Consider the following 12,718-nt stretch of genomic DNA (forward strand, 5'->3'; position numbering starts at 1 on the left):
CAATGAATAAGGAAGACGGAAGAAGAATTGATGCCTTTGAAGTATGGTGTCAGCAAAAAATATTGAATATACCATGGACTGTCAGAGGAACGAACAAGTCTGTCTTGGAAGAAGTACAGCCAGAGTGCTGCCTGTAAGTGAGGATGGCGAGACTTCATCTCATGTACTTAGGACATGATATCAGGAGGGACCAATCCCTGGAGAAGGACATCATGCTTGGTCCCTCTGGTCAGTGAAAAAGAGGAAGACCCTCAATGAGATGGACCGACACAGTGGTTGCAACAATGGGCTCAAACATAGCAACAATAGTGAGGATGGCGCAGGACCGGGCAGTGTTTCGTTCTGTTGTACACGGGGTCACTATGAGTTGGAACCAACTGGACAGCACCTAACAATAACCTGGAATTGAACTGAAATGTCAAAGATCAATGTCAGATTTGACATTTTTATTTATCTGAGTCTGCCTCATCTTAACTGTAAGACCTCTATTAAACTGACACATTCACTTTGTCATTGTTACTAGCTTGGAAAATCAGTCTAAAATCAGTTTGGTGTTTATGAATGTATTTTACTACTTTGTATGTGGGTGTGTGAGTATATATAACTATGTAGCTGAAAACCTTTCTAAATTGGGAAAACATCCCCCCCAAAAATATAAATTCTATTTGATTATAACAATCATAGATGTCCTTGCTAAAAATGAGATTTCATTTCATTTATTCAGCACCTACTGCAGAGAAACCTATGAGAGCCGGAACTCGATGGGACAGCCTTGCTCTTCTGGGTCTCGAAAGTTTTCCACCTTTGACAGGGAGCAGTCTTACCGCTTTTCTATTGCTCTCTATTAGTGGAAAAGATTCGCATTTTCCTTCTCTGACAGGTGTCCGCCTTACACAGGTTCTGCTTTCACGGGTTTTACTGTATATTCCTGCCTGATTCTATCCTAGACACTACGGGTACCAAACTGAACACGAGAGTCCTGTGCTAACGGGAGGTGGCGAGAGATGCCGCAATGCCGGGATGATATGGGCTGGGATGAAGTCTCGCCATCCTCACTTCCAGGCAGCACACTGGCTGTTCTTCTTCCAAGACAGACTTGTTCATTCTTCTGACAGTCCATGGTATATTCAAGAGCCATAGAGAAGGGCTGGGAGCCTAGCAGTGTTTCTGGGAGCCTGGGGCAGCTTCATGGAGGAGACACAAGCTGAGTCCTAAAAGCTTCGCAGCCATTAACTAAGCAGAGCAAGCAGAGAAAGAGCAGCCTCCAAGGCACAGAGTACTGATGTGGGCTTGGAAAGGCAGATGCTTCCATGAGAGCTACTGTACGGTAGGTAGAGTAGGGGTCAGTGGAGGCAAGAGTTAAGGCCGGAAACCCAGGCAAGTTGGTTCATTTCAACCCCATTAAGGGCCCCCAACCCAAGACAGCGCTTTAGTGAGAATGGAGATAAAAGGAGCATTGTGCCTGCAGTAAGAGGTAAAAACATGTACCGTCCAGGTAATGTCAGGTTGTGAATCGCACTGAGACAATACCACGCTGGTCTGACCTGAGCCCTCCTGGCGCAGCGGTTAAGTGCTCAGCTGCTAACTGAAAGGTCCACTGTTTGAACCTACCAGCTGCGATGTGGGAGAAAGACCTGGCAATCTGCTTCCGTAAAGATTACAGTTCTGGAAACCCTACAGGGCAGTTCTGCTCCGTAAAATCGCCTTGACAACACACTACAACAGCAGCAACCTTGACTACAAGCAAAACGTGACGGAGCTGACAGTGACCTCGTTGGCATGTGGAGCATCCACCGTGTTCACCTTGAACTGCAGCATGTCATCCTTGTGGTAGGTGACGTCCAGGCGGAGGGAGGCCACGGGGGTTGAAGGAAAGGCATCAGCATAAAGACGAGTCTTTAAGGAGATGTCGGCGCTGGCCCCGTCTGCGTTGTACTGAACATTACTGACAGAGTACAGATCGTTGACAAAATAGCAAAAAGGGACTCCCTCAGTAGTGGATTCCTGAAACGCAAGGTCAAAGTCCCCGGTCAGCAAGGGGTGCAAGGATCGTCCAGGAGAAAAGGGTTGGAAAAGGAAATGTACAGTGAGAGAAAGCCAGCCCAGGCCTTGTTTGCCTATATCCCATCTGGTGGTGACATAAGACCCTTTACATTCCTGGTCTCTGGGAAAACTCTTTGCAAAGGGCCCCACTCCTGTCTCCAGGTAAAGCTCAGGATCCTTTGGAAGTCCTTCCCCTGTGCAGGTTAAAAGCTGTGGTGCTATGCTCATGAACACTGCACACGGAGTGGACAGGAGTCTGTCGTCCCTCACCACATCAGCGGGCTCACCTCCCAGACGCAGCCGCGAGCCGAGCAGTTTTCTGCAGAAGCACCCTGCTCGTACGGGTAGCAGTCGATCTTCTCTGCATCACTTATCTTCACGCCCCACTCCACCGTGTACGCCTCCCCCAGGAGAAGGCTGAGCTCTGTGATAATGGCCACCTGGAGGAACGGGGAGTGACAAGGACATCCATCCTCAGGCCCAGGCCTTGTAAGGCCTGAAGCTTTTGTAGGACAGGAAATAGAAATCAACCTGAGGCTCATCAGTCCAAGCAAGAAAGCCCTGGAGCTTATCTGAAGAGGGCCCTAAGGGGTAAATAACCAATGGCAGCTGTCACAGCTCTAGCTGAATCTTGGCAGACATGCTGAAAAGCCGCAGGTCAATACAACTCTCTCTCGTCACTCCTTCTCTCTCCTTCCCTGACGCCTCCTCCGCCTCCTTGCTTTCTTAGCTCCCTCCACACTACCCCTTGTAACACAACACACAGACACACAACACCATCCACACTGAGCTTATCCTCTGGCCCTCGCTCCCCAAACCAGTGATCCCCATTGGTCTGGACTGGTAGCAAGAACACAGTTCTCATCCCATTCCACTGTGGAAATTTAGACAAATCATTTCAATTTCTTTGGGTCTCAGTTTTATCAACTGCAAAATCAGTGAGTCAGCCAAATCATGAAATTTCCTTCCCTGTCTTAACAGCCCAGCCTCTTCACCCCTCTCATTGCAAAGGCTCAAAGCTTGAAACCTTCTCCCTGGAATCCCAGTCACCTGTTCAAACGTTTAATACTTTTCTAAACATTTTTCTTATATTTGTCTCTTCTTTCAATAGCAATTTACCCCGGGAACATTCTCATGTGTCTGGAGTAATACAATCGCCTTCTGAGGATGATCGTCCTTCCTCCAGCCCCTCTCTAGGGTAAATTCTCCTTGCACTTCCATGTCTGTTACTCTCCCCAAGAAAAAGGCTGACTGCACGGTACCAGCTTGGTTCAAGGATCAATATGAGAATTAGATCAAGTGTGACCTTCTCATTCTGGCACCAACCAACAAAAACTAGTTGTTGTCAAGTTGATTCCAATTCATGACAACCCCATGAGCGTCACGGAAGAACTGTGCTCCATGGGGTTTTCATTGGTTGATTTTTTTGGAAGTAGATCACCAGGCTTTTCTTCTGAGGTGCCTCTGAGTAGACTTGAACCCCCAACCTTTCAGTTAGCAGCCAAGCATGCTGTTTGCATTATTCAGGGACTCCTCTGGCACCTAAGGCCCTCCAAAATCTGGCCATAATGTTATCTGTCCAAACTGACTTCCTTCCAAAAGCGAACCCTACCCATTTTGCTTATACCGGATTCACAGGCTAATAGACGGTTATTATCAGTCCTTGGGTTGGCTTGTTTTGATGCCATAACCTGGAATGCGGAATCTAGGTAAATGGTGCCCACTTGTGGAATATGCTGCTTGTTGCCTGCCCTATGAACCCTTCTAAAGGCCCGCTGCCGTGGGGTGGATTCCAACTCATAGCGACCCTGTAGCACAGAGTGAGCTGCCCCATAGGGTTTCCAAGGCTGTCATCTTTACGGAAGCAGACTGCTGCTTCTTTCTGCTGTGGAGCTGCTGGTGGGTTCCAGCTGCCAACCTTTTGGTCCGTACTCAAGCGTGCTTAACCACTGCGCCCCCAGGGTTTCTCGCACTCTTCTTACCCACTATTTTAGTTCAGGATACCAAAGTTCCCCTAAAGAACTACACTGTTAACCCGTGGAACACAGCTGTGGTTATTATTAAGTACAAGTCCCCTGGGGCCTGCTGTTTCTTCTGGATTTAAGGGCCTGCCCCTCGCCTTTTCCTCCTCCTCCTGCTTCCTTTTCTTTCTTTCTTTTTTTTTTTTTTTTGCTATAACAGGACCGCGGTGACTAGAGCTAAGCAACCATCTCCAATCACAAGAGAAGAAAAGACTCCAACCCCGACAGCCTAAGCCACTGAGCAATGCCAGCAACTGACCACCTTCTAAACTTCTTACTGCCTACATAAAAAACCCAGTCTGTTCAAACCAGAGCTTCAAACCGGTTCATTCCGGTTCGAACTCCTGATGAGAATTTTTTTTTTAAACTGTGCTTCATTTTTTTTTAAATTTTTTATGGTACTTCAGATGAAGGTTTACAGAGTAAATTAGTTTCTCATTAAACAATTAATATACATATTGTTTTGTGACATTGGTTGCCAGCCTCATGACATGTCAACCACTCTCCCCTTCTCGATCTTGGGTTCCCTGTTACCAGCTTTCCTGTCCCCTCCTGCCTTCTTGTCCTTGCCCCGGGGCTGGTGTGCCCATTTAGTCTCGTTATGTCTTATGAGCCTGTCTAATCTTTGGCTAATCTTTGGCTGAACCTCAGGAGTGACTTCATTACTGAGCTAAAAGCGCATCTGAGGGCCATACTCTCAGGGTTTCTCCAGTCTCTGTCAGACCAGTAAGTCTGGTCTTTTTTTGGGAGTTAGAATTTTGTTCTCCATTTTTCTCCAGCTGTCCGGGACCCTCTATTGTGATCCCTGTCAGAGCAGTCTGTGGTGATAGCCAGGCCCCATCTAGTTGTGCTGGACTCAGTCTGGTGGAGGCCGTGGTAGTTGTAGTCCATTAGTCCGTTGGACTAATCTTCCCTTGTGTGTTTGATTTTCTTCATTCTCCCTTCCTATGGACGGTGTGAGACTAGTGGAGTATATTAGATGGCTGCTCACAAGCTTTTAAGACCCCAGACACTACTCACCAAAGTAGGCTGTAGAATGTTTTCTTTATAAATTATGTTATACCAATCGAGCTAGATGTTCCCCTAGACCATGGTCCCCACACCCCTAGCCCAGTAATTTGGTCCCTCAGGGAATTGGGATGTGTCTGCAGAGCTTCCATAACCTTGCCTTGTACAAGCTGTGCTGGCTTCCCCAGTATTTTGTACTGTCTTACCCTTCACCAAAGTTACCACTTATCTATTGTTTATTTAGTGTTTTTCCCTCCCTCCCCTCCCCTCCCTCATAACCATCAAAGATTGATTCTTTCTGTGTGTAAACCTTTTCATGATTTTGTATACTAGTGGTCTCATACAGTATTTGTCCTTTTTTGATTGACTTATTTCACTCAGCATAATGCCCTCCAGATTCATCCATGTTGTGAGATGTTTCGAAAAATCCTCATTGTTCTTTATTGTTTCGTAGTATTCCACTGTGCATCTGTACCATAGTTTGTTTATCCATTCATCTGTTGATGGGCACTTAGTTTGTTTCCATCTTTTTGCTATTGTGAATAGTGCTGCAATGAACATGGGTGTGCATATGTCTATTCGTTGTGATGGCTCTTGTTTCTCTAGGATATATTCCTAGGAGTGGGACTGCTGGATCATATGGTATTTCTATTTCTAGCTTTTTAAGGAAGTGCCATATAGTTTTCCAAAATGATTGTAGAGAATCTGCATTTCTAACAAGTTCCCAGGGGATGCCAATGCTCCTGGTTAGGGACCAATTCTGAAAATCACTAGTAGAGCAGCAGTTCTCCAAATTTATCATAAATAAGAATCATCCAGGGATCTTGTTAAAGTGTAGATTCTATTCAGTATATCTGGGATGGAAATGTAAATTCTCAGCAGGGGGTCGAACCAGAATGAATCAGTTTGAAGCCCTGGTTCAAACCACCACTTTTCTGGGTTTTGATCACTTGCAGCTGAACACCATCCTACCTGAGACACCATCTTTCAAGGCCCAGCTCTAGCCTTGCCTTCTTCAAGAAGTTTGTTCAACCACCTCAGTAAGGCTTTAACATTACATTCTCAGGTTTTCTGATAGATTTTACAATGTCATTGTTGTTGTTAGGTGCCATAGAGTCAGTTCCAACTCGTAGTGACCCCACGTACAACAGAACGAAACACTGCCCAGTCCTGTGCCATCCTCATGATCATTGTTATACTTGAGCCCATTGTTGCATCCACTTTGTCAATCCATCTTGTTTGCAGCTGTTTCTTCTCATTTTGAGTAGTGCTACATTAGCGAATGAAGGTCCCAAAAACTTGACTCCATCCACATCATTAAGGTCGACTCTACTTTGAGGAGGCAGCTCTTCCCCAGTCGTATTTTGAGTGCCTTCCAACCTGAGGATCTCATCTTCTGGCACTGTATCAGACAATGTTCTGCTGCTAGTCATAAGGTTTTCACTGGCTAATTCTTTTCAGAAGTAGATCACCAGGTCCTTCTTCCTAGTGTGTCTTAACAATAGACAGATTTTACAATAGACGTAACAAAATAGATTTTACAATAGACATAATAAAGGCTAACATTTCCTTATATGCTGGTTTGGGCTCCTTGTCCTCTTCCTCATAGTTTCGCGGGTTTAGATTGTGTCTCCCCTTCACCCAAAATCAAGGGATAAAAGAACTCCTTTGGTGTTATATTAGTTGTTACATTAATTAATTAACAAACATACACAGAGTTTATTGTCACATTTATGTGCCTCCTTCCAAATGACCTGTACATTGCCATCCCCATAACCAACCACACAATTCTTTATTTCTAAGTTTATAATCTATGCATCACCAATGTGTGTTGTCAGCACAAGATGTCAAATGTGATCAATAAGTCATTATAGTAGAAGGCTAAATTTACTTATTTTCCCCCAATCTGGAAGGTCCCTCACAATCCATGCTGACCCAGCAGCTCCTCACCTCTGGTCACCTGGGGAACCAGTAGGAAGGGGTATTTGGGGAAAGGACTCTTCAAAATGCTAAGATATCAGAGGGACTGGTTACAACCTGTTCCGTGGTATCAGGTCTCATTACAAGTGAGGAAAAATTATTGCATTATTATCATCTAATAAAATGAGTAAGGATCCCTGGTGGTTCAGTGGTTAAGCTCAGCTCCTAACCAACCAAAAGGTTGGTGGTTGGAACCACCAGCCCCTCCACAGGAGAAAGATGTGGCAGTCTGCTTCCATGAAGATTACAGCCTAGAAAACCCTATGGGGCAGTTCTACTCTGTTCTGTAGGGTGCCTCTGAGTCAGAATCAACCGGACAGCAATGGGTTTTAATCAAATAAGTAGCCATTAGCTAGGATTATGAAATCCTTTGTTTTAAAATAGTTCTTAAAAATGTATATGCTTACATGAGAGTCTATCTCAATAAGAACCAAAAATCTAAACCCGATGCCGTCGAATTGACTGTGACTCACAGCAGCCCTATAGGACAGAGCAGAACTGTCCCAGAGGCTTTCCAAGGAGCACCTGGTAGATCAGAACTGCCGACCTTTTGGTTAGCAGCCGAACGCTTAGCCATTGCGCCACCAGAAAAAACTGCACTTCAAATTCTTAATTTCTTGAGATTCCACCTGCTATCTTTACTTTTCTAGCATCAACCAGTAGCTTTCAGATTCTCTTTTCCTATAATCCTATTCCCCAGACTCCTAACTATGCTTTTCTTCTGTCCCATCATAACTATTTCTCATCAGCGAGAGCAGACTGAGGGACTGAGAAGGAAGGACGAAAAGGCCATTTTACCTTCATCCAGTTCTTCAACAGCTCCTAACCCATCCTAGCTGTGGCCCCTCCTCCTATTTTTCTTCCCCACCCCTCAGCCCTCCCCACCACAGGCCTCAGCGCCTGCTCTGCTCCTTCCGGAGCCCATGCAACTTGCAAGAAGGAAGCCCATGAGGCTACAAAGAATCCTTGATAAGCCATCTCAACAAAATGGGATTTTACCTGGAGGTTAGGATCGTACGTGACTTTAGGAGAAGTCTGACTTTGGACACCATTGTGCTTCACAGTAACGTTGCTGGGTTCCTGGATCCCAAGGATTTTAATCTCCTCAAATGCTAAATTATTGGGGTCTTTGTAGGCTGACTGCAAAACATTCACATGCAACTGGTTCTGCAAAACAAATAAGCAAACGGGCTGCCTGTCATACACAGAGTCTCAGGTCACCCAGTATCCATCACAGACCAGATACCCAACCACAGATTCTCAGGTCACCCAGTAATCCACACAGACCAGATACCCAACCACAGATTCTCAAGTCACCCAATATCCATCATAGACCAAATGCCCAACTACTCTGAAGGCCTCTTAGCTATCTCTACTAACATGTGCTCAAGGAATACAAATATGCTTTATAATCCCCTAAGCAAAAATTTTAAAAAAAAAATCAGGATCACATGCACATACACACACACAGAAAGACACTTTTAAAAACCTCACTTGGAGACTCTGACTGCTTTGATTTATCCATATCACTGCCTCCTTATGCCAGCATGGATGATTCAATTATTGGGAGCTAAAGCATAAACTGAGACATGTTCACCTGTATTCGGAAATGCATATGAGGCCACAAATATCACTGCACACACACACCAACACACATGAGCTAATGATCAGGTGAAAGCCCAGACATACAATTCATAAAAGTATGCTACTCACCTGGGTGACAGAAAACTTACAGAAGACATACGTGTTATTGGCCACAGTATCTGGAAGCAAGAGAAAGACCAGTCAGACTCTGCCTACCAGAGAGGGACATATTAGCCCCCCTCCCCCACACAAAGCTACATCTTGAGACCGACGAGACCATGACCAGAGTCTCCAAGGCCAAGCCACTGCTTTTCCCTTCCCTCCACCATAACCTTGAAAAGACTCCCTTCCATGTGCTGCCGAGGCATACACCTCAAGCAAATCTATTTCCCAAGCTTTGGCCACAGAATTTCTTAGTATACTGGAGACAGAAAAATGTGCTAGAAAGCACGGCTAGATGAATACTGTTTGGTAAAGTAGAGGGTCAGTGAAAACGAGGAAAACCCTCAGTGAGACGGGTTGGCACGATGGCCACAACAGTGGACTCAAAACCACAGCAGCGATTACGAGGACGGTACAGGGCTGGGCAAGGTTTCATCCTGTTGTGCATAAGGTCACCACGAGTCAGAGCCAACTCAGCAGCAGCTAACAACAGCAGATGAATACCCACTGCAAAAGTGCATTCTCACTGCCTCACTGGCATGAGTCCATCTCTCATATCAGCACCATTTGTTCATAAGTGTATTTAGAGAAACGCATACACTGAATTACAGGTACAGTCTTGCAAACATTTCTTCCAGGTACTGGTTGACGATAAAATGACAACCCATGTACATTGATGGTGGATAGTAGAATTCTAAGAGCTAGAAATGAGGTTTTCCTCCATCTGTGGTTCCCCTACCACTATGCCCGAGCAGTGCAATCAGAAACAAAATCACAGCCGATGAACCGCAGGTGTGAAGGGCCACGGGCCAGAGATGGAGGCTCAGAGATGGCAGCGTTACGACGGCGGTGCTCACCTCTGCTTTCTCCGTCATCCCAGAAGAGATCCCCTTCGGCTTCTTTGTTCTCATCTAGGGCAATGATGAGGCCGAGAGGGTTCCGCCGACTGTGGAAAACAAGATTTATGTAAGAGACAAAGACTTAGGAACCCGGGAATGCTGCCACATGAGCTGGCACTGTGTCCATCACATTTCCGAGGAGTGAAGTTACTAGTGGCAAATGACTCTGCTTTTTACCAGGCAGGAAGGCAAAATCGGCAGGAGCATCTTTCTCTGATCTCAGTAATGTCACAGGAGATAGAAAACCTGAAACATCTGCAGTACAAAAAAAAAAAAAAACGACGGTGGCAAGAATTTCAGGACCAGAGTCATGAGGAGCTTCAGTAAAAGCTGCTGATGCCGCTGTCAGAATACAGACTGTGAGAAAAGAAAGACGTCAGACAGCTGGTGCCGCCTGCTCACTGCAGAGATGCTAGCTGTGGGAGAAGGGGGGGCGGGGAGGATGTCGTTTTTTCCTGGCCTTAGGACCATTTTTATACGGAAAACAATAAGACAATACAATAAGGGCTGACTCTATAACGGCACCTTTCTTTGATTTGTTATTAGTTTGTTTTGAGGGAAAAAGAAAACCTAATTATCTGCTTTGTGATTTAGAACAGAAAACACACAGCATTACTCAGAGAGATGGAGAGATAGGTGGACACAGAGAAGAGGGGGCGGAAAGAAAGTACAATTTCATTTGGGATCTCTCCTCACCGCACCACCCCTCTGGGGTAACTTCCAATGCCTGCACCTGACGTACTCTTCACTACCACGCCCTGCCGTACGCTGTCACGGCCAGCCTTCCACTGGGCCCAGCAAGCCAGGCTCAGCTACCAACAAAATCATCTGCTTTCATTGAACACACGTGCACTGAGAACCATCCGTTTGCTAGGGAGTCTGGGAGACACAGAGATGCCTAAATCATCGCCCCAACCTTGATGAGCTTAACTAGTCTAAGAAAGATAAGACACATTTGCCAAATAACCAAGGTAGAAAATGACACACAAGAAGTACAGTTTAGATACGTTAAGAGTCCAGCAGTGTGGCGGACTAATATTCTGGAGGATGCACCCACCAAAATACTACTCCATCCTGGGTAAATTACAACACATATTCCTATTAAAACATTGCGCGGCTTATAAGAAAAGAAGAGATACAGCCAAGAGGCCAAAACAGCAGCAGCAGCAGAATAAAACAAACGGGTGGGCTAAAAACCAAAGGGAGTTCCTGGGTGGCTGTGCCAATGGTTAAAACACTCAGCTGCTAACTGAAAGGTTGGAGGTTTGAGTCTACCCAGAGGTAGACTCACAAGAAAGGCCTGGCAATCTACTTCCCAAAAAGCAGCCATTAAAAATCCCATGGAATACAGTTCTACTCTGACACGTGTAGAGTCGCCATGATTTGGAGTTGGTTTTTGGTTTGGTTTGGTTTTAAATCAAAAGGGTCCTCACTGAGCAAAACCCGACATTGACACAGGACAAATGTTTACACCAGTGCTAAGATCAGGCTACGAGGCCTGGTGTCCAAAGAGAAGCTGAACCTCTAGTTCCCACATGAAGCTGGGATCATTGAAGGGGACTAACACGACCCCCAGTTGGCAGCCATCCCTTGCTTGCGGCCAAAGAGAAGGTAAATCATCTCTGGAGGAATCGGACCCGTCTTTGGGCCCTTACGATAACCACATTTTGAAAAATCACTAAGCACACAAGGAAATAAGCCAGGAGGAAAGAAAGTCAGTAAAAATAACCAAAGATAGATTTAAATTCTCCTAAGGACTTCAGGGAGCCCTAGTGGCGCGGTCGTTAAGAGCTCTGCTGCTAACCGAACAGTCGGCAGTTCGAATCTACCAGTTGCTCCTTGGAAAACCTATCGGGCAATTCTACTCTTGTCCTATAGGGTCGCTATGAGTCGAAATCGACTTGACCGCAACGGGTTTGTTTGGTTTAAGGACTTCAGAGGAGCCCCGGTGGCGCAATGGTTAAGCGCTCACCTGCACTGAAAAGTCAGTGGTTCAAACCAACCAGCCGCTCTGAGGGAGAAAGATGTGGCGGTCTTCTTCCGTAAAGATTTACAGCCTTGGAAACCCTATGGGGCACTTCTATTCTGTCCTATAGTGTCAATACAAGTTGGAATCGACTCAACAGCTACGGGTTTGGTTTGGCGGTTTTAAGAATTTCAGAAGGAGCCCCAGTGGCACGGTGGTTAGGTGCTAAGTTGTTAACTGAAAGGTCGGCAGTTCAAACGCCACCAGCCGCTCCATGGAAGAAAGATGTGGCTGTCTGCTTCCATAAAGATTACACCCTTGGAAATCCTATGGGGAAATTCTACTCTGTCCTATAGCGTCGCTAGGGGTTGGAATCAACTCAATGCACACAACAACAGCAACAGCAACAAAGACTTCAGATAATAACATTATCAAATACAGAGAAAAAATAACGATGATTAAAATATTTTTAAAGTATTCCGGAAATTAGCTAAGGAGCAAGAAAGTACAGGTAGTCCCCAACTTACAACAGGGTTCTGTTTCAATGGCTGTATCATAAGTCAGTTTTGAAGTAAGTGAATACCTCATTTTTTTCTTAGTTTTCATTATTATTGACTTTTATTATCAGTATCTTTATAAATCTGATCTTTATTTGTCTTTGGAGGTTGGCATGAGAATGATAACATCAGCAAATTATGAGCTGCAACACTGTACCTACTACATATTACAAAACGATAAGATGTACAAAAAAAAAAACAAAAAACCACAGGTCCTAAGCGTGGTTCATCGTAACTTGAAGGTATCATTAGTCAGGGACTACCTGTATACAAAATGACCAGAAAGTTGGAAGCGGCAGCACGGCCTCTGCTGGAAGAGTTGGGAAGGTTCTTGAAGATGAAATCTGGGTTTAATCTGAAGGGTCATTAAGAAAGCACCAGGCCTCCATTCACATGAAGCAGCAGAGGAAGAAGAGCCAAGAATCAAAGGAGGAAGTGGAATGTGTGGTTAACTGCCTCCATGAACAACTGGCTCCTCTGCCATGAGACCAGAAGAAC

The 12,718-nt window shown here is 45.3% G+C and overlaps 1 protein-coding gene across 1 annotated transcript in view; it reads right to left on the reverse strand.

The window, feature by feature from the left end:
• The window catches only part of LOC101350828 (maltase-glucoamylase, intestinal), a 250,622-nt gene that overhangs the window by 29,008 nt on the left and 208,896 nt on the right, over positions 1–12,718 (reverse strand). Inside the window, exons 23-27 of the mRNA XM_023736869.1 lie at positions 9,656–9,744; positions 8,766–8,815; positions 8,052–8,219; positions 2,331–2,483; positions 1,804–2,004 (exon numbers count right to left, since the gene is read on the reverse strand). Coding sequence (XP_023592637.1) covers positions 1,804–2,004; positions 2,331–2,483; positions 8,052–8,219; positions 8,766–8,815; positions 9,656–9,744 — 661 coding nt within the window. The remainder of the gene's footprint in view (positions 1–1,803; positions 2,005–2,330; positions 2,484–8,051; positions 8,220–8,765; positions 8,816–9,655; positions 9,745–12,718) is intronic.

This window comes from Trichechus manatus, unplaced genomic scaffold (assembly GCF_000243295.1).
Source record: "Trichechus manatus latirostris isolate Lorelei unplaced genomic scaffold, TriManLat1.0 scaffold00093, whole genome shotgun sequence".
NCBI classification, from domain to species: domain Eukaryota; kingdom Metazoa; phylum Chordata; class Mammalia; order Sirenia; family Trichechidae; genus Trichechus; species Trichechus manatus.